This window comes from Achroia grisella, unplaced genomic scaffold (genome assembly GCF_030625045.1).
Source record: "Achroia grisella isolate CSIRO2021 unplaced genomic scaffold, CSIRO_AGI_Agris_v1 utg642, whole genome shotgun sequence".
Lineage (NCBI taxonomy): Eukaryota > Metazoa > Arthropoda > Insecta > Lepidoptera > Pyralidae > Achroia > Achroia grisella.
In genome coordinates, this window is record NW_026712979.1 from 1,861,464 (window position 1) to 1,884,217 (window position 22,754).

Sequence of the window (22,754 nt, forward strand, 5' to 3'; positions counted from 1 at the left end):
AAAAATTAAAAAAGTTTTGGGGTGAGCCATCCATCACTTAGGGTTATAAAAAATAATTGTAAACCTATTCTCAGACCTACTGAATATACATATAAAATTTCATCAAAATCGGTCAAGCCGTTTCGGAGGAGTAGTAGTTAAACACGAGACCTGTGATACAAGAATTTTATATATTAGATTATTAATATGATAGATATAGATATATATATTTATAAATATAAAAAATAAGAACCTAAACTGTGGGTCATATAACCATTTGAACTATTACCATTTAAAATTTTACCCTTCTATCACATTCAAATCTTATTTTAATAACAGGAATTTTAATTTATATGGCAAAACAATGTTTTCGAGTTCAGGTAATATTTAATATACACTTATTCGTATTATTATATTAACTAAATTATATAAGACCACTTTGGTTTTTTTCTATACTTAAACAATTATCACAATAATTTCAAAATACATAGTATAAAACAAAGTCGCTGTCGCTGTCTGTCCGTCCCTATGCCTTTAAATCTTTAAAACTCCGCAACGGATTTTGAAGCGGTTTTTTTATATAGATAGTGATTCAAGAGGAATGTTTATATGTATAATGTACACCCGGGCGAAGCTGGGGCTAATAGATAGTAATATATATACCTATCCGTAGGTTCTAATATTATATAGCCTGTATTAGATTATACAATACAGCAATAATAACAATAAACCCTTATTAAAAGCCATGAAACTGGTTATTACCCGCAGCTTCGCTCGCGTTAATTTATCCCCTTAGGGGTGGAATTTATCAAAATCTTTTCTTAGGGAATGCCTACGTCATAGTAGGTTTATGCATTCAAAGTCTCAGCCCGATCGAATTAAAATTGACCTTCGTACAAACTTTCATCCCCTATTTTATCCCCTTGGGGGCAGAATTAATCAAAATCCTTTCTTAGCGGATGCCTACGTCATAACATCTACCTGCATGCCAAATTTCAGCCCGATCCATCCAGTGGTTTGGGCTGTGCGTTGATAGATCACTATGTCAGTCAGTCACCTTTGAGTTATATATATTTAGATACTTAAAACCTTTAACATTGTTCTATCACTGGATTTATACTATTTCATTTGTCATCGTCGCCGAACAGTCAACACTAGACATCCAGCCTATATCCGAGCTCTATTCGTTGCCTGATAATGCCTCGTTTAGAGTCAAAATAAGCAATAGTTATAGATTAAATAATGGTGGGAGTTTCATCACCATTACAGAAGGTCGTAACGTTTGCAGTAGCGGTGGTCAAGCTTCCTCACTGAATATTTGTGGTCTCACGTGTATGAGACAAGTGCTAATTGTAGTGGAATTAAACAAAATAATATAAATCCATTATATATATAACTAGATGTTCCCGCGATTTCGTCCGCGTGGAATTTAACTTTATTTTTCTAAAATAAAAGTAGGCTATGTTACTCCTTATTACATCAGCTACCTGCCAAAAAAAGTCCCGTTAAAATCGGTCCAGCCATTTCAGAGATTAGCCGGAACAAACAGACCGACAGACAGACAGATAAAAATTGTAAAAATATATTTTGGTGTATGTACCGTATTTACATTCATATGCATGTAGTAAAAAATGGTTATTTCAATATTACAAACAGACACTCCAATTTTATTTATATGTCCTGAGATTATTTATTTATTATTATTATATTATTGTATAGATGAAATGAACTTCCGCAAAATAACACTTGAAAAGTTTACTGGTCAGTTTCATCTGTCCACTGTGTTTCTTTAAATATTAAATACTAAGATTTCTTCACTCGAAATATTAGCTTTCTAAATAATAATTTTACTAGCCTCTTTTTTTAATGATAAATTTACTTATTCCTTTCTATTATTAGTATTCACATTTTTTAATAACAATAAACATCCTGTTAATATAATAATATAGGAGAATGGAACGGAACCTGTGCTAGGAAAATCTGTGTTACAATATTCCGCCCCCATACTCAGCTCATGGGTAATGAGACAGTTTAGAACTTAGACTACAGTTAGGCAATTTAACTTTATAATTGTAGATTATCTTTAAAACATTACTAGTAACCATATAGCTCTATATTTTACACTAGTGGCACGTCCCGTCTTCGCACGCGTGGACACCTCTTTTGGTGAAAGAGTACAGACACTGGGTATATTGTGGAAGTTTTATCAGAGATCCTTATTTTTTCTATGCACTGTTTTTGTATTTCGATAACTCGAAAGCACTCAGTACTGATGGTAGATTTGATATATCATAGAGTCTGTAATAGACCTACATCAAAAAAGATAGTTAATTTTAATCTTTCTCGTTTAGTATACATTATTATATAGTTAAACGTTATTATATAGATACTTCTCTCTCTTCTCAGATTTACTTCTCCCGATCTTTCGCCTAGGTCACTCTAGCTGACTGACTGACTGAGTCAGCACGTGACTACGGGCCGTTTAACTATATTAATAAAATAAATAAAGTTATTTTGATTTGATTTATCACTTTCAACTGTTCAAGAATTTTGAGCGAACCCCAATCCAGGTTAGGATGAGGATAGTCTAGGTGACCTCGAAGGATTCAGAGAACCCGTGGTAGGGGTAGATCCCGCCGAGGATGTACTTGTAGGAGCCGTAGTGGTGCAGCCGGTAGGTCCCGGGGTGTGTCCCCGGCGGTATGTCCCACTCGATGGCCGCGTAGCTGGTGCCCAGGATCTTGGAGCTGCGGTGCCATATGAACCTGCAATTGTATGCCAACTTTTGAACTGACTTCGAAGAAAGGAGATGGTCATGACATTTACATAGTAATACGTGAAAAAAAACTTTGTACACCATTTTATGAAAATTGCGCGGAAGAAGAGTATGAAATTTCGCAGAATTATAATTTGTATACAGAAGACAAAAAAATTATAGAGATCTTTGCAAATAAATGTAACATAAGCAATTTTCAGTACTCATAAAGAATTTTTTTGTACTACCTATTTAGATAGATAGATAGACACATATTTTTAGATACATATATTATAGTGTAAGTCCACCAATTCTTGTCTCTGACTTGTCTAGGTAGTTCTCGCATCTCTTTGAAAAAAGGCGAGCACAATAAATCAATGTAGGTCGCAGTGTCACAAGTCTTAGCTTAGTACTTGACAATAGCCCAAAAACCCCCAATAAAAAAAATAATCAGGTAGCACATGACCAATAGCCCAAAACTCCAATAAAAAATAAACAGGTAGCACGTGACATAGCCCAAAACCCCCAATAGAAAACATAACCAGGTAGCACGTGACAATAGCCCAAAACCCCCAATAGAAAAAATAACTAGGTAGCACATGCCAATTGCCCAAAACCCCCCCAATAGAAAAAATAACCAGGTACCACGTGACAATTGCCTAAAACCCCCAATAGAAAACATAACCAGGTAGCACGTGACAATAGCCCAAAACCCCCAATAGAAAAAATAACCAGGTAGCACGTGACAATAGCCCAAAACCCCCAATAGAAAAAATAACCAGGTAGCACGTGACAATAGCCCAAAACCCCCAATAGAAAAAATAACCAGGTAGCACGTGACAATAGCCCAAAACCCCCAATAGAAAAAATAACCAGGTAGCACGTGACAATAGCCCAAAACCCCCAATAGAAAAAATAACCAGGTAGCACATGCCAATTGCCCAAAACCCCCCCAATAGAAAAAATAATCAGGTACCACGTGACAATTGCCCAAAACCCCCAATAGAAAACATAACCAGGTAGCACGTGACAATAGCCCAAAACCCCCAATAGAAAAAATAACCAGGTAGCACGTGACAATAGCCCAAAACCCCCAATAGAAAAAATAACCAGGTAGCACGTGACAATAGCCCAAAACCCCCAATAGAAAAAATAACCAGGTAGCACGTGACAATAGCCCAAAACCCTCAATAGAAAAAATAACCAGGTAGCACGTGACAATAGCCCAAAACCCCCAATAGAAAACATAACCAGGTAGCACGTGACAATAGCCCACAACCCCCAATAGAAAAAATAACCAGGTAGCACGTGACAATTGCCCAAAACCCCCAATAGAAAAAATAACCAGGTACCACGTGACAATAGCCCAAAACCCCCAATAGAAAAAACCCTGTAAGACCTACCTGGTTTCCCACTCAGCGTCAGTGGCGACGGTGGTCCAAGCATCATCATGCGCTGACTCCAGTCTCTCCACGCCGCCGTAGCTGCGTCCGTGCCGGATGCTGTTACGTGGATGACCGGATACCTAGCACACCGGATAGCAATACATTACACAGAGGCTATATAAAGTTGGAATGCTGAATGTAACTTGGAAAAAGACATTTTTGTAAAGAGAATTTGCAAACCCAATAGTTCCGAAAATTGCTAATCTAAAAACTAGTAACGTTGAAATTATATCACCCTTACTAATATTATAAATGTGAAAGTAGGAATGTATGTTACGCTTTGACGCAAAAACTACTGAACCGATCATCATGAAATTTTGTACACATGTTCTTGGAGGTGAACATAGAATGAACATAGTATACTTTTCATTTAAAAAACAATTAATTTTTATAAAAATAATAAAAAATCTAACAACACTGCTAGAAAGTATATTCATCATATTGATTCATTTCTATTGTAATGATCTCCGATACTTATTTAATGGGTTCGATGCGAGCGAAGCCGCGGGTTAAAGCTAGTATTATAATAATAATAACATCGTAAGACAATTCACACAATGGTAGATGGTATTAGAAGCAAAGCAAAACATTAGGACGCTGGCGAAGCACCAGTGGAGGATGATAAGATGTGTATGAAGTCAGGTCAGTAAGCCCACTGTAACAACCTGGAATTTATTACGGAAGTTTCCAGGGTGAACCGCGTGGAGGTCAATCTGACATGGTACATTACAACGGTCCACAATGGCAATTAATCCACATTACTAACAATCAGCGTCAGGCAGTCGACGTATACCGTTAGCACAGACAGATACATCCTTATCATCCATAAAAATATATACATACGAATCACACACATACATAGCAATCATACTTACGAATATAAATATTTGTACCGTCCGAGGAATCGAATCCGTGACCATCCAAGGTAAGGCGGTGCTAAACCGTTACACCATCATATACGGTTTATAACTTTACGATAAGGACCACGAAATTCTTTATTAAACTTACAAAATGTGCGACGACAGTGTCCCCATAACTGTACTGCTTCTCTGGCTGCAGCAGGCAGTCCCCGAACTCTTGTCCCCAGGGGGCGGAGTCCCATAACACAGGTGGCACCAGAGATATCTGCTGCTCGCTCAGATCAACTGGAGGTGGACCGCTTGCTGGCTTCGTGCTCTGCAAGAGTAAGCATTCCATTATCAGATGATGGCAAATCATAACCATCGAGCATTACCACTTAAAATACGTCAATTCGATTCAAAATATCTTTATTTATGTAGGTCTATGGAGGGTCTCTTATGATGTGTGAAATCTACCGTCAGTTCGGAATGATTTCGAGATGGGAAGAACTGAAAAGAAACTCAACTCGTATTCTTTTCAAATAAATGTTGTATACGTTCACAGTAATACAGATTCATTTTTATATTAAAATTTGGAAGAACAGAACCATCACCACATACTATTGCAAAGTAAATAGTCTAATCAGTGTTCGTCCCGAACAGACCAGTCCCCACAAGCAGCACCCATTCACGAGTATGACGTATGAGCCAGCCATCACTACGCTGGACCATATTTTAGGGAGCCCAATGACCCGACCCACCACGCCGCCACATGTCTGGACATTTTAGTGAGCATGACTTGAGATGACATCAGATCATTTATCTGTGCATCTGTGCTTGTGTTTTCTAATTCATCTATAAGTTCCACTTCTGATCCTTTACTACAATGACACTGGGCTTTTCAACAGGTACGTGCTCTTTTGTTCATTGGTTTGCTATAGTATCTTCTCTTTTAATAAATTGCAGTGTTTGGTCCTAACAGTAATATGTTTACCATTCGTGTCCTATACGAATAAGTATGGTAAGATTACCTTCATTAAAGCTTCCGTCAGCTCGACGTACTTATGCAGGTATATGTCAAGCGTGTGCGGTCCGTAGATAGTTGAAGCAGCCTCGTACCGTTGCTCCTGTAATATGCAGAAACTATTATGAAAAAGATCAATAACAAATTGAGTTTAAGCAAATCAATAGCTGCCTTTACACGACACGGTCTTCAGCGCGTGCAATTTAGTGCGGCAAAGTCAGCGAGCAGTGAATAATTTAACTATATTTTTCTTCACTCATTCGGAACGCAGACTCATCACAATAAGAAACTATTGTTGCTTTTTAAAATAATAGTAATAATGAATATAAATATCCTTTAGAATTACATTTTTAGGAATTTTGTGTGAATACAACCAGCTACATAGCAAAGTTGACATAAATAAATAAATACTTGGGTAACAAAATAAATCAGTCATAGTTAACAGAGCAGACCAGACACTACAAGCAACACCCGTTCACGAGTACGACGGGTGAGCCAGCCTTTGCTGCAGTTAATCATACTTTGGGGACCCCAATGTCCCGTCCCACCACTATAGCCTGGATATTTAAGTGGCAGTATATCTGTCAATGAGTAATATTTCTAATCACCTGGTATTCCTCAGGAGTTGCGATATAGTCCGCATAGACATTTGATAGTCCTGCCAACACCACTCTCTTCGCTCCAGAAGCCTTGGAGACCACGTTACGCAACCTTCGGCCCGACATGGTGGTGAACTCTCCAGGAACAGCTGCTATGATCAGACCGCCAATACGAGCGACTGAACACGACACGATTTGGGGTTGCCAGCTATATGGGAATTTTATCTGCAATTATAGAAACGACATACAATTGAATTCAAAGTTTCAAAATAACGCTAGAAATTTTTTAGGAGAAGAAGGATCGAAGTTACGATAGCTTGAGCCGAGGTTCTACCCCTAGTGGTACCCTTACACAAAAATCGTATCCGTCAGGCGGGAGTCGACGGAGCAGGCTCCATAAGTCCGCAGGTTTAGAGTGCTATCTGTACCCATCCCCTATCGTTAGGTGAAGTAGACCTTCACCAAAACCAGGTGTGGCTAAGCATTAGAATAGTTCGTAAAGAAACGAAAAAACAAACAAATCATACTTATGAATACAAATGTTAATATCAATGTCGGTAAGTGTATTTGTTTTGATTTAGTGAGTTGGCACTAGTATGAAAATACCTGTTTAAGGAAAACTCATATAATGATGGTGGTAATTTTTTGTTTAATCCTTATTTTGATGATGGTGATGGGTATTGTGAAAATTATCGATTAGGATGATAATGACCCTGATTGCGATGATAACGACGACGATTCTGATGATAATGTTGACGATTGTGATAATAAGTGTGTCGGTTGTGATGATAATGCCGACGATGGTGATGATAATGCCGACGATTGTGATGATAATGCCGACGATCGTGATATTAATGCCGGCGATTAAGAAGATAATGTCGACGATGGTGATACATATAAGTGTGGCGAGGCTCACCCGTCCGGTGGCGAGGAGTATGGGCTTGGGCGCGTGGCAGGCGATGTCCCGGGGCGTGGGCTCGGCCACGAAGTCGCGCACGGCGTCCCAGAGCTTGTTGGGCGAGGTGGTGCCCTGGCGGAAGTCGAACGCGCCCGGCCCGTCCGTGGTGCCCGCCGCGAAGCTGTACCCCATCGCGGGGGCGCAGCCCGACACCTCCGCGCTCTGACATTTATTGACTTATGTTTTATTTAATTCGGGCCACTGATGGGCTATTAGTTACTATAAGTTACTTATAGACTAACATTTATTCATTCATAATTTAAAAGCTACGATTTGTCGACGTGTCTCTTACTAACTAACTATGAGACTAACATACATTTAAAATATTAATAAATCGTATTTGTAGTCACGGCACTGACGACGCCATAACCTTTGGCCAGTAGTCCTCTTTCATAAAGGTAAGCAGCTGTTAGTTCGAAACCCAATAAATCTCGGTGTGTCACACCGAAATTCGCACATAACCCCAAGCTAAGCAAAATTTGTATATTAATACTAGACAAATGATATAAATACATACATTTTTTTCGAAATACATACGTAATATACATTAAACCTCCCAGATGAATACAAACAATAGTACTCTATACATATATTTTACCATGGAGGAATTGAACCCTCAAAGATCGGAGATAAGGAGGTATGCTAATCCGTTAGACCATGGAGACCACCAAATGATGACGTTATAAGATTACTTACAGCATTGAAGGTCTCTGAAACTGGATCGTACGACGGGACCTTCTGTAGTGGCATCTCTACAAACTGATGTACCACACCAATTGGCCCAGTTACATCCTCACCAGGTACAGCCAAAATTTTCTATAAAAATAAACATACGTGTTTTTCCAAATCAAAATCCTTTGACTTATTAAACGAAACCATTGGTCGACTAGTCAGCGAAGTTCCACCATAGTTCATTGAAATTATAAATTTGATGGTTATTAAAGTTCTGTTATCAAAGACTTAATAAAAATAGGACAATTTATGCAGCGTCATCTAGTCCCCAGCTAAGCAGAGCCTATGTTATGGATCTAGACAACTGATAGATATGAACTTTATATATACTTATGATACTTAGACATTTTTTTGATTTTGATAAAAACACCCAAACAAACAATCATACTTAGGAATACAAATGCTTATACCATGCGAGTAATGGAAGCCATCAGATGTAAATCGCTGTGCTAACTGGAAGTTTGAAGTTTGAAGCCTAGGTGATAATCGAGTCTTAAAACTTTGACCATTATGAGTTTTATTAAGTCCCAGTATCTTTCAATAATTACACTTTTAGAAGACCTTTCAAGATCTTTATATCTCGTGAAACTCGCAAACTTACCATAGCAGTCTGGTACATCCGTGTGGCAATGATCCTGGTACTATCAAACATATCCTTTCCTGGGCCTGACGCGAAGCATCTCTCCTTTGGCAATTTGCACAGCAGCTTCTCTTGATCACACACTTTGCCCGAGAACTCGCAACGTGGACCCTTGATATTTGGGGAAACGTCGCCAAGATTTGTTGATGCGAAAGCACAAACAATATTACCCTAAAAAGAATTACAAGGTATTTTAGGTTACCGCTTGTAGGGACTGACTTTCGTTACTCAAGTAACTATTCATTTATTTATGTCACACAAAATTCCTAAAAATGTATTTCTGAATAATATTTATTTAAAAGAACAACACGCAGGTTTCTTGCTCGTTCTTCTTGTGATGATTCTGCGTTCTGAATGAGAGGTAGAATAAAAAATACGACTATTCAAAAGTGATTATAATAAGTTAATAAAATTATGTTGAATAAAAAATATTTCTACTTGAATTTGCCACGATGTGTTAATAACCTAACCTCATACCCATCTTATCATCCTCCACTGGTGCCCTACCAGTGTATACCATTAAGCATTTTTGAATAGTCATACTTATTGTTCTTAATCTACCGCTCATTCAGAACGCAGAATCATCACAAGAATAAAGACCAGGAAACCTGCATGTTGCTCTTAATAAAAAACTAATCCCAGGAATAACGAGCAAGAAATTTGCGTGTTGCTCTTTTTTTCTTTTTTTTTGGAGGGTTTGGGCTATTGTAAGGTCCTTGGACCTGTAGTACTGCAACCTATATAGATCTATTGTGCTCGCCCTTTTTCTGATTTCGCTACCTAGACCCGAATTAGACAGGGATAAGAATTGAAGGATATTCTTAGGAGTGATGGTTTTTATCAGCTCAAGATAGAGCGTAAACTTTCCAAATGAGATGTTTATGCATGAGTGGGCTACAATCACACAGGATGTATAGCGTTTCCACTTTAGCTTGTCAAAATCTGTAGATTTTTGGTGCACAGGCCTCAGTTTGCCTATATGTTTGTTCAATTTGCAGTCCTGTGAGGGTTCACAGTGCTCTTTTAAACAATTGTAAAATATTATACCTACATCAGATCTATTAATAATAATCACTTGCATACCTTCCCTGGATGCGTATTGTTGCCATTGAGGGCTTTCTCCATCAATATGGAAGCGTACCCCACATTATCTGAAGATACCAGACGGTTGGTGTTGTTCATACTGGTGGGATGTACTGCAAACCAGTTGATCACACCCAGGACTTCGTTTGTGGGTGTTAGGAAACGGACTTGCGCAAGTGTCTTATCCACATCATATTTGTACCTGAAGAAGTTATACATAAAAATGTAATCATTGAAGTAGCTAGCCGAACTGGACTGTAGGAATAGAGTTGAAAATTTATGACGTACATATACATATGGTCGGAAATGTCCTTTTAATTCTTATTTTTAAACTTTCGCGATAAGTACTCATTACCGAATAGAACTGATGCGCCTAAAGTCTTTACTGTTCGCCACTATTTTCCAAGAACGGTACAGAAGGCCATAGAAATAAAGAAATGCTCAATTTTAACCGAGAATATGGTTTAAAGTTATCATCTGCGTGGAATACAGTAATTAATCTTACACATATTATAAACGCGAAAGTTTGTGAGTTTAGATGGATGTTTGTTACTCTTTCACGCAAAAAGTATAGAACGGATTTTGATGAAACTTTACAGTTATATAGCTTATATATCAGAATAACATATAGGCTATAAATTTCATGCGGGTGAAACATCTAGTGAAAAATAAAGTTAGATAGCATCGGTCAACAGCAGTACTGTGTCGCAATTTTTTGTCGGACAATCTAATAACGGTAGTAGAACAAACTGCAGGCACCTATCGACATTGACATTCGGTATTGCTCCAGTCAGCTCGTGACCACGGCTAGTGCAACCTAGTCGAAACATCAAGAGAGATAACCTTTATAGAGATGTTTTTGGGTGTTTACTATATAATTCTTCATGGTAAAACCCGTTTAACTATATTAATAAAGTGTCCTATAATTTATTTTGACTTTAACTAATTAATATATTATATACTAGCTGTGCCCGCTGTTTCATCCGCGTTAAATATCAATATAAAATATAACCTATGAGTTCTTCTGATGTATGTAATATAGTGAAGTTTCATTAAATCCGTTAAGTAAAAGTGAAAGAGTAATAAAACTTACACACTTACAAACTTTCGTATTTATAATATTAATAAGATTTACTACTATCACGGATGAAGTAGTCAGAGGCAATGCCAACTGTGAACGTAGTAATGAACGCCAACCGATGCCTATGAAACATCTCAAATTTTGGACAATCAATCAAAAATACAAATTAAAACAATGATGTTGATAAAATAGCCTGAAATATCTCACATTTGCAGGGTGTCAGCAGAAGATGACGTAAAGAAAATAAATGAGAATGAGAATAGATGAGGTCAGGTAGACGAATTCAACGTAAGTTAAACGGAACAACGGGACAGATAGTTTCCAGATAATATGATCATTAGTTCTTACTACTATCGTGATAGATACCACTACTCACCTTTCTCTTTCTTCCGGAGGATTTCTTAGATACGAAGAAGGGGACCTATTGATATTAGCATCTAATAATTCAGCCTCGCCATACTCGACGCGAGCTGGTGTTAATTTGGTGTGTGCTATCACTATACTCTGTAATAGAATAGAATAGAAAATCATTTATTCAGATAAACTCAATTTAAGCACTACGAGACGAACGAGCAAGAATCTTGCTGTGTGTTGCTCTTTTAAATTGTCAGTTTACATTTTACAAGTCGAAACGTGTGAATACAAACTACCAACTAGCACTAATTTATTAGGGTCAAATATAAATACACAATAAGATTAAATCAGACGTAGTGATAAGAGCAGACCAGTCCCAACAAGGAATACTCGTTCACGAGTATAATGTACAGAATTTTAGTACAATTACAAATCGGGTATTTCTAGGTATATCATTATAATCTCGTGACATTTCACTTTCTAGCAATGGTATTTCCGAACTGTTATGAACATTGAATATTGAAACCTTAAAAAAAGAGCTTATTTCTTCTTAAAAGGCCGGCAACGCAATTGCAATTTCCCTGGTGATGCAGATACTCATGGGCGGCAATAATCAGTTACCATCAGATGAGCCGCATTGTTTGTCTCCTTTGCTTTAAATAAACCTATGTCAACTGTCAAGCAAACAAACAACAAAACTTACTTTGTAAACTGTGTTCCAGTTGAAGATTGAGATATAGTAAAGTTTTGAGTTACAAAGTACTCAGGACATACGAGTAACATCTTAATTATCTCGAATGACAACACGTGAGAGTAGCAAGGTTGCCACAATATGTTCTGTTTCTGCATATAGGTAACTGTTGCCATTGACTTTTGCGATTTGCGATACGTAGACTTGTTTGCCATTCGAATTACATAAAAAATGTTAAGGAATCCAAAAATCAAGGTTTAACGGTAACGTTGCGCCGTCTTCTGAGTAAATCTTAGTTACCCAAAAATATAATGTTACATTTACAGTTATTAATGCCAGTGAGATATGAACTTAAATTACTTATCCTCTCATAATTAATTCTGTAAATTACCTTATAGATGCCAAGGACGTATGCAATGAAAGTTTCCTTAACAAAACCCAATATAGGTAGATCGAAAAGAAAGTCCATCAGGAAACCACCAGGCGTGGAGTGAGTATGGGTGCCGCTAATGATCACGTTGTCCTCTGTATATAGGTCGCCGTATCGTTTTTTCAGTCTTTTTAAAACCTGAAATGTATATATTTTCTTTAATATACCTGGATAATTCACACAGAGCTATCTAGTCCAAGCTAAGCAGAGCTTATGTTATGGGTACTAGATAACTGACCGTTTACCCGTGATCATGGTGGTTGAAACACTGCCGAAATATCGGGAACTCAGCAAATAAATATAAAACGTGGTAAGATCCCGTGATTTTTATTAATTATACGTATAGATAACAAATATGAATACATAGATACTTTTTTTGGAAATATATAGAAAATATGCAGACCATACAAACAATCATATTCATGCATCCAAAAGTTTGTACCGTATAATCGAACCCGCGACAAACAATACCAGTAAATCAGCGAGGTCGTCAAAAATGTCGATGAACAAACAATTTTATGTTTAACTAGACACATTATAATTAATAGTGCAAATAAGCAAACTGTGTTGACCTTGTCTATCATTAGATCACTTAAATCGGAACATTTGCATTGTAACTTTTCATCAACATTGTACAAAATCATTAGAAAGAAAACGTATTTTACAACGGCTCCAAATCGTGTATGATACATTCTCTTATTATGTCTATACACATTGCAATTGTGGATGGAGCGTGGCATCTCTATGTCATGATATATTTTCATCAATACGGCAACCACTCATCATCAGATGAGGTTATTTTGCTTATTTTAACGTCGTCAGCTTATCACATTCAAGTTACATAATAAATCATATTCTTACCTCCCTCCTGACTCCATGACCCATCATAGCAGCATCAACTGATACGAACACCACTCTCTCCTGGCTTTCGGCATCGTTTTCTAACACAAACGCTCTCGCAAACTGCCTCAAGTGTATACCGTGACCGGTCTGCTCGAAATTGGCGTATCCCATCTGAAAGCAAGCATTACATTCATTCATTCATTCATAATTTAACAGCTACGCTCTTGTCGGTGGAGCTCTTGCCACTTTCCGCGATCATCCATCATGTTGATAGAATAGAATAGAAAAGAATAGAAAATCATTTATTCAAATAAACTTACATTGAAGCACTTTTGAATAGTCATAACATTTTTTTTTTTTAATTTACCGCTCATTCGGAATGCTGTCTCATCACAAGAAGAACAACAAAGAAACTTGTGTGTTGATCTTTTAAATAATTTATTCTTACTTACCAGTGTTTGTCCTAATTCAATGAAATAATAAAATGAAAAAAAAACTCAATATTGGATTTTGTCCTCAATTTGTTTGATGTAGCTGTTCCTTGGTCTTCCCCTCCCCCTCAAGCATTACAGTATACGTTAAATTTAAAAGCATTTACCTCAAACGGGGATCGAAATTACGACGGCCTAAGCCAAGGTTCGAATCCTTAGTGGTGCCCTCAGACTAAAGTCATGTCTATTAGACAGAAAGTTGGTGTTCAGCCACTTCATAAGTCCTTCCGCGGGTTAGGAGTACAATCTACACTCGCCCTTTATCGGTCGGTTCTAATGCTGTTGCCACAGCTGACTTTTACAACTTCACCGAACGTATAAGTACAGATAGCACTCCAAACCCGCGGCAGGACTTATGAACCGGTTGAAGGCCATCTTACGTAGTGTGTCTATGATACATTCTCTTATTATGTCTATACACAATCACTATTGTTTACATTCTTAGATTCTTAACATCGTCAAAAGATTGCTTAGAAACTGTTTATTTCTTTTTTGTAACATAAACCACTATTGCTAACCTTTAAACACTAAGAAGAAGCAAAAATAACTCTCGTCTGTCTGTCGGTCGCGCTTTCACGCCAAAACTACTGAACCGATTTAAATTAAATTTGGTACATATATAGTTTAGACACGGTTCTTCGCGGGCTCAACTAGTCTGATATAAATTAAGTACTTATTCATAAGGAGACAACATAAGTACTTTGTTTATTTGCAGATAATCTTCAAAGGACTAGTGTTATTTAGTTAATAAGTCTAGGAAAAACATATGGGACCATAAATATTGTATTAAGTCTCTGAGTAGGTATTGCAACATTGCATTACATGAACTCATACACTTAAGGTACGAAAACAAAAACAAGGCAAACTCAAGGCAAGCCTGCGTTTAAATATATGTTCAAGTTTGGAAAATAATTACACATTGACGGAATGTATGTGATACATAAAATAATCGTGCCATACTGTACATGAAGTAATTTAACGTACCGCCGTCTCGTGAGTTTTTGGAGAATTTAAATTGTTAAAAGTGTTTCCATCATCGAAAGTCATTAAGAAATATAAACACAATCTTATTATTATTAGAAACGCGAAAGTTTGGGAGTATGGATGGATGTTTGTTACTCTTTCACGCAAAAACTACTGAACGATTTATATGAAATTTTACAGTAATGTAGATTATACATCAGAACAACACAGGTTATAAATTTCACGCGAGTGAAACCGCGGGCACAGCTAGTCTAATATATCAAAATTTCGTGTCACAATGTCTGTTACTGGATTCCTACGAAAAGGCTCGACCGATCTCCGCAACGTCTCGACCGATTGTTACATAATTTTCGATATATATTTGGTAGGTCTGGGTATAGGTCGTAGGGTATTTTTTATATCCAAAGTTAATAAGGCCCTATCAAGAAACAATTTAAATGGGAAAATGTCATTTGCTGGTTGATTTTTAGTATCATCCAAATTCGAACGCACGACCTTTACGACGGGGTCGGCATCAGGTTTTTAAAGAACTAGGCCACAACACTCTTTTGAAAAAAAAACAACGTAAACAGATTTTATAAAAGGCGCTCGGAAACAACATAACACTTACAGAATGAAGGCTCATAAATTACAATTTACACAACGTAAAGTTCCGTTTGTTGTTTGTTACATTATATTTTGTAACCATTAATACCAGATTGAGGTTTTCTCTCAAAAATCTGGGAATTTTGCGGCGATAGGGAAAATGTGAGGAACAAATTAGTAAGGAGATTTTTGGAGGGAAAATTGAACAAATATCAATTCAGTCATGGGTGATTTTTATCAAGATGGACTTGTCAAAAATCTCTCGCATATTTTGTACACTAAAAAAAAGAACACAAACCTTCTGGCTAAAACGAACAAGAAATGTGAAACAAATCACCCATAGCACGTATAAAAAAAATAGTTATCATTTTGCGAAACATTAGAAGAATTAAATAATACAAGACAAAACAAATGTTATAGAGTCAGCGGCCTAAAATAAGGTCGTCAGGATACAGATCTTTATTTACTTTTTTCAAAACCTGAATTTTGGGAAGAGCTTGGACAAAATTTGATGCGAATACCAAACAGCCATCTGGCAATACTGTAACATGGCAGGTAGTGACTAACAGCAAACAAATGTCCAAAAAACGAAGAAGATATCTGAAATATGCCACACATAGTACGTATAAAAAATGAAGAGTTACTGTTCTGCGAAACGGTAGAAGAATAATTAACACAAGAACTGACCAAATGTTATAGAGCGGCCTACAGTAAGGTCGTCAGGATACAGACTTGTTTCTGTTTCTTCAAAACCTGAATTTTGTACAGATTTGAGGGGATCGCCAGACAGCCATCTGGCAACACTGTAACATGGCATGTAGTGGCTAACAGCAAACAAATGACCAAGGTTATTATCAATTGCAAAAGGGTGTATGAACAATTACGTGGCCTTGAACGACACTGCAATACAGTAGTACAGGAATTATTTTTCTTTTTAGTTATAAGCATTAGCATATATAAAATTCTCGTGTCACAATGTTAGTTACCTAACAAGTTAAAATACTCCTCCGAAACGGCTTGATCGATTTTTACGTAATTTTATATGCAGTAGGTTTGAAAATCGGCTACTATCTATTGGTAATACCCCTAAGTCATAAGGGTTGTCCACGCCTAACATTATATTTTTATTTTTTGGACAAATATATTTTAATCTGGCATTAAATATACATACGACCCTATATTTTTGCGAGAATTGAACCCACAACTAACAGATACTAAATCCATGTTAAAAACTACCAGACCACTTAGATAAAGTACTTAAAAAATCTTAGATGTGGATAAAGAAAGAAGAAAGAAACTTGTTATTCGTAGAGAGGAAAGCGATATTAGGCCTCCTCTCGCAGTAACTGGATCTAATCACATTGCCTTATCTGTCTTTGCCACTCGGATGGTAAATTCAGCGCAAACAGATATCTTTATTATCAGAATAATGTGATATCATATCTAACTACGCTTCCTAGATGAATTTAAGAGGATCGATTAAGCCGCTGAATAAAGCGCATGCATTTATTTACAGTTCTTGATCAAGCTGGTTAATGGTTGCGTAAATAAAGGTGTACCAATTTGACACATTACCTCATATTCTGATGGTCGTGAGTTCAGTACCCGCAGTAATGTTATGAGTAATATTAGTGTTCAGGAGCATATATTTGTTTTATTCAGGTAGATTACAGTATTGGTATGTATATGTTTCCAAAAAAAAATTATATAATGCGTCAGTTGTTTAGTATTCACAGTAGGTTTGTACTTATCCTACTCTGAATAATTGCAACTTAGCTTGTTATACGATTTAATGGTCCTTTAAAAGAATATGTTAAATCAATGTATATCACATACAAAATCATCTGCGTACCTCAGTCCTTACTTATTCCAACTGTATAATATTTTGCTTTTGTCAACTTGTCAGTATTGAGAGAGATAGTGAATAGAGAACGGTTGAGAGGAGATAGTGAAATTACAGTAAAAGCATGATATCTTAGTCTTTTGAAATAGCAATGCATGATTGGTATCACGGTCATCACATCATAACGGGATATCCGTAGCCCTGTTCATGTATATAGGCGACAGTTACCATTCCCCAACAGCTTGTTTACCATTCCAATTACATAAAAATAACGTCCAAGGTTATTTATTTATTAAATCACCAAAACCACCGACAATCATTAGTGACGCGGCATTTAACCTTATCTACGGCAAAATAATCATCTCATAATTAAAAAGCTTCTCTTTAATGGAGATTTTTTTTATACTACGATGTTGGCAAACAAGTATTCGGCCCATCTGATGGTAAAATGTTACCCTAGCCTATAAACACCAGGGGTGATAAGTGTGAGAAGTCCAGCCTTACGAAACCTTAATCTACACATCTTGAAAACCCCCATGCTATACCAGTAGAATTGAATCCATTAAGAAAGGATTAGGTAGTCAAATTACGGGATTTTTTATACCACGAAAGTGGCTTACCTTTCTAATGGTAAACTTTTATCATAAAATATGGACGCCAAGAACACCAGAGGTATCACGTGCGCATTGCCGACCCTTAATATATCCATCTAAAAAAACCCCATACTGTAGTTTCTCGAGAAAACTTCAGCAGGTAGTTCAACCCACAATCTAAGTGTACGCGGGAGGAAGCTCCTCTGAAACCGCACTTGCCAAGACCACTTGGATTCTAGATCCCTTCCGATCGATCCCCCGTCCAATTCAAACGGGAATCGAAATACGACGTCCTGAGCCGTGGTTCGAAACCCTAGCGATTCCATCAAACTAAAGTCGTATCCGTCAGGCAGGAGTTGCTTTCAGCCGCTCCAAAAGTCCTTCCGCGGGTTTAGAGTGCCATCTGCATTCGCCCCCTATTGTCTGGTGACGCTGTAAAGGCCAGCTGCGGCCAACAGCATTAGATTAGTCCAAAAAAAGGGTTCTAGATACTCACAAATCCGATCTCAGCGGGTGGGCCGGTGACGTCAGCTATGCCGACGCCAACGCGCAGTGCACTCGATGCGCACGCGCATATTAACACGCAAAACGCATTCAAGTATGTCATTGTATCTGGAAATAAAATAAATCGATATTTTATTTATTACTCTTTATTGAACCATTTAAAAAATACAAAAAAACAGAATATATAGAGTATGTAAGTACAAAAGGCAGCCTTATCGCTTAATCAATTTATTTTAACTAGTGGTCGGCCAATGGTCAAAATTCGACCACAATTAATTAAAAATGTACGAAGAGCCGACCCCGAATAAATAGGACCAAGGCCAGGCAAAAGAAGAAGAATTAATTTAAAATGTAGGGGCAAAAGGCATTTGTCCCTTAAATGTTGTTTTAACTAGTTAAAATAAGACTTAAGCGATAAAACCGCGAAACCGCGATTTGCGATTCTCGACCCTAAAAAAATTTTATGTATAAGTTTACACATTATTAAAGTTCTAATTCTAATTACTGCTATGCAAATTCTTTTTATATTAGATTTATATTTGTATATTGAGCGAGCTGTATATTGTATTTCACTAATATCTATGTATTTACGAAAAAAAATATATTTATGTATTTGTATGATTTATATATTTGTATCCTTGATACGGACGCAGACTTTGTAACTGCGTGGGTTCCTCATACACGACAGATATAAAATGTCATGTTAAGATACGAATCCTTACAATTGTTAGCTTCAATACATAAAGAACACTCATTTGACTAATTTGTTACTTACATTTTAAATTTAGAATCATAGTCAGTCACGTGATGTTAGTGACGTCAATATTATGGTGACGCCATCAATAGACAAAGAGAAAGGGAATAGGAGGGAACGGCCTTATTTCTTTCTGTTCAAGACAACCGAGAGGACCAGACGTGAAATACAGCGACACAATTTATGTGGAGTGTAATTTGAAAAAGGAATAAAAATCAAATACTGCTGAATCGACGTATCATTTCTGAAACTTCCCAATACAATGAGCACGCCCTTAGCCGGTTTCTTCGCACTTGCCAATTGTAAAACCAAACATTTGACCAAACAATAACCAACACGCCAACATTCAAACCCGTTATAGATGCAAAGCTGACTAATCACTACTGTACGTGATATATTTGTATTGCTTCAGATTCTACTCACGCCCGACATTGGCTCACACCCTTCCGCATCAGAATCGTCAAGCTGGAGTGGACCGTGACCTTAAGAGTACGGAAACTCAGCTGGTTGGTCAATTTCCTTACACTAGTGGTCGAAATTCGACCATAATAAATTTAAACATATAGCAATTAGAGAATTTATTATGTTTATTATTGACATTTAGTAAAGCTATAAACGAATAATATTAATCTATTTACAGTTTACCCACAGACCACAGTAAAGTTACATATTCTTTATAAAAGTACTACTACCTTTTAAAACACCAATAAGACACTTGACTATCCCAATAAGCCTCTTCAAGTGCCAAATTGGCACTACTAGCTACTGGGTTTGTCAGATCGACCGGATATAATTATATAAAGAGAGTCAATACGATTAGGTTAATAAACTCAAAGGTCGTCCTTGTCGGCACTTCGCGCAATTGGCTAAGCAATTGAAGTTAAATTATCCTTAACTATGCTCTTACAATGGAGAGGGCTATGCTCGGAGTTACTCTGCGTGATCAAATCAGAAATGAGGAGCCCGCAGAAGAACCAGAGTGACCGACATAGCCCGAAGAAATGTGACACTGAAGTGGCAATGGGCAGGGCACATAGCTCGTAGGACAGATGGCCGTTGGGGCAATAAAGTCCTTGAGTGGCGACCACGGACCGGAAGACGCAGCGCGGGAAGGCCTCCAGCAAGGTGGACCAACGATCTGGTCAAGATCTCTGGAAGGCATTGGATGCGAGCAGCACTGCACCGATCGTCGTGGAGATCTTTGGAGGAGACCTATGTCCAGTAGTGGACGTCTTCCGGGCTGCGATGATGATGATGATGATGATACTCTTACGAGTCAATATTATCACAGCAAAAAATAGTTCTTTTAAGGAAATTTAAAACTTTAAGTGGTTGTCTAGCGGTTTAGCACAACGCTTTAATTCCGATGGTCGTTTTGATTCCTTGTATGGTGCAACCATTTGTATTCATGAGTATGATTGTTTGAAGTTAGATAAATTTACGATGGTTTCCAAAGGGCAGGGGGCAGGGGGTTCGCGAGGAGGTCAACCTGACCAACCTGCATAATGCATTGTTGCAATGTGGTAATTAGTCCACATTACTAAAAATTCCTTGCAGGTACAAGTTAATAGTACCTGCAGTATTGGGAGCGAATAAGATCACGTATTATTCGTGAACTGGTGACCTCTCAGTTTGGGATCAGCTTATAATAAGAGACTACTAGGTTGGTCAAGGAAAACCATAACAATATGTGTACACAACTCAGTTACTCTATCGGCAATTACTGAGGTTAAGAAATTTTAAGTGCGGCAATCCCTTGGATGGAGTACCGTGTAAGAGCACCTTTTGTTTTTTTTTTATGATAATGGTAAACTTATGTATCACAACTCCTTTGTGTACTGTAAGCGTACATCGGTAAAGAAGCAATACTTTCTTTCGTTGGTAACATAGATGGCGTTACCTTAGCACTCCACCTACCGTACTTTGTAGATAATAGTCTTTTCCCTAAGATAAAGTAATAAAAAACTATATAATTTACAAAAGTGATGAACAAACTGTCGAAACAAAACCAATACAATTGTCGTGAATGACGAAAACGTAGTAAGTTCATTAAGTTCCTGTACATAGTCATAAATATTAAAAATAAATTAATTTAAAAAAAAATACGACAACTGTCAAATCTAATTTAGGAAATTACATTCGTCAACCACAAGAACACATCTATACTATGCAATACACGTCTAGGGTTACCATCTCTAAAAACAACTATTACAGGAAGCCAAAACTTCAGGAAGTTTTTTCTTGTAACAGTTGTTTAGTCCTGGTCAGGACTTACTCTAAACTTTTTTTCCTTAGTACCATAAAAGTACGAAACCAATTCTTAACTGCACTGACGCCAGAACTCAAGGAAATAAGTGTAAGAGTGTAACACAGATTTCATGCACCTAGAACGGACTACAACTTCAACGAACTTGTCCATGAGGCAGGAACTTTAGAAAAACTATAATCATCATCAGCTATAAATGATTTTATAAATCAGTTTGTCCAAAAAAGCCAACGAGAGTGTATATTTAATTTGAATTGTTTGGAAAAAAAATCGGAAAAATTGAAAGATAGAATTATGATGAATAAATATTTCTTTTAATTTTATGCAACTTTTTTCCTATTATTTGAAATCTTTACACTTCGTAAGGGCCCCCAAATATTTTTTTATACGGGGCCCCGTCAAGGCACGCTACGCTTCTGTTATGAGCAATTATCCTAATTGCTCATAACGTATAGAATAAAACACATGACAAATTAGAGCAGACTTTTTTTTAAAACTATTATACATATAATCCATCCTCTTGAATCACTCTATCTATTGCTAAAAACTGCATTAAAATCCGTTGTTTAACAGATCTAAGCGGACAGACAGCGCAAGCGACATCGTTTTATACTATATAAAGATTATTATATTTGTGGAAGCAGTCATAAGATAGTTATTATTATAAACGAAAGGTGTACAAAACAAAGGAGTTCTGACTATTGCCAACCCTACCACCTACCATACACGCAACGCTGCTCGTGAGTCGGTACAGATGGTACCGAATAGACGTAACCTTGAACTTGACCGGGTCAGTGCTCTCTATGGTGAAGGGACAGTTCTTGACTTGATGGGACACTTTCGTTGTCGTTAGCTAAATAAATTTATTGTTTTGTCCTTTTATTTGTCACTAACGGAATATAAGTATATATAAATTCTCGTGTCCCAATTTTAGTTAACATACTCCACCGAAATGGCTTGACCGATTTTTATGAAATTTTATATGCATATACAGTAGGTCTGGTATCTATTTCCCATACCCCTAAGTGATTGTCCACTCCTGATTTTTTTTTAATTATTTGACAAAATTTTACGCATTAAAAAATCAAAGTCAAGTAAACAATGTTGTACTGTACTAATATTGCTTTAAAAAAGGTATGATGATAGAAGGATTAATTGTAAGCTGAATGAGACTCACTTTCCGTATTCGGAAAGCTGTCTCATCACAAGAAGAATGAAGATCCCTCACTGGACATAACAACTGATGTGTGTTAGCTTAACATCAATCTCTTTTAAATATGT

General features: G+C 37.1%; 1 protein-coding gene across 1 annotated transcript in view; it reads right to left on the bottom strand.

Moving 5' to 3' along the window:
• Positions 1–2,401: 2,401 nt before the first annotated feature.
• The window catches only part of LOC131849380 (neutral ceramidase), a 31,434-nt gene continuing 11,081 nt past the window's right edge, over positions 2,402–22,754 (bottom strand). Inside the window, exons 2-14 of the mRNA XM_059199448.1 lie at positions 18,446–18,561; positions 13,472–13,624; positions 12,572–12,748; positions 11,512–11,639; positions 10,055–10,256; positions 8,933–9,142; positions 8,296–8,415; positions 7,558–7,761; positions 6,651–6,866; positions 6,050–6,145; positions 5,188–5,355; positions 4,138–4,259; positions 2,402–2,744 (exon numbers count right to left, since the gene is read on the bottom strand). Of these exons, the coding sequence (XP_059055431.1) occupies positions 2,567–2,744; positions 4,138–4,259; positions 5,188–5,355; positions 6,050–6,145; positions 6,651–6,866; positions 7,558–7,761; positions 8,296–8,415; positions 8,933–9,142; positions 10,055–10,256; positions 11,512–11,639; positions 12,572–12,748; positions 13,472–13,624; positions 18,446–18,556 (2,085 nt within the window). The 5' untranslated portion in view covers positions 18,557–18,561 and the 3' untranslated portion in view covers positions 2,402–2,566. The remainder of the gene's footprint in view (positions 2,745–4,137; positions 4,260–5,187; positions 5,356–6,049; positions 6,146–6,650; positions 6,867–7,557; positions 7,762–8,295; positions 8,416–8,932; positions 9,143–10,054; positions 10,257–11,511; positions 11,640–12,571; positions 12,749–13,471; positions 13,625–18,445; positions 18,562–22,754) is intronic.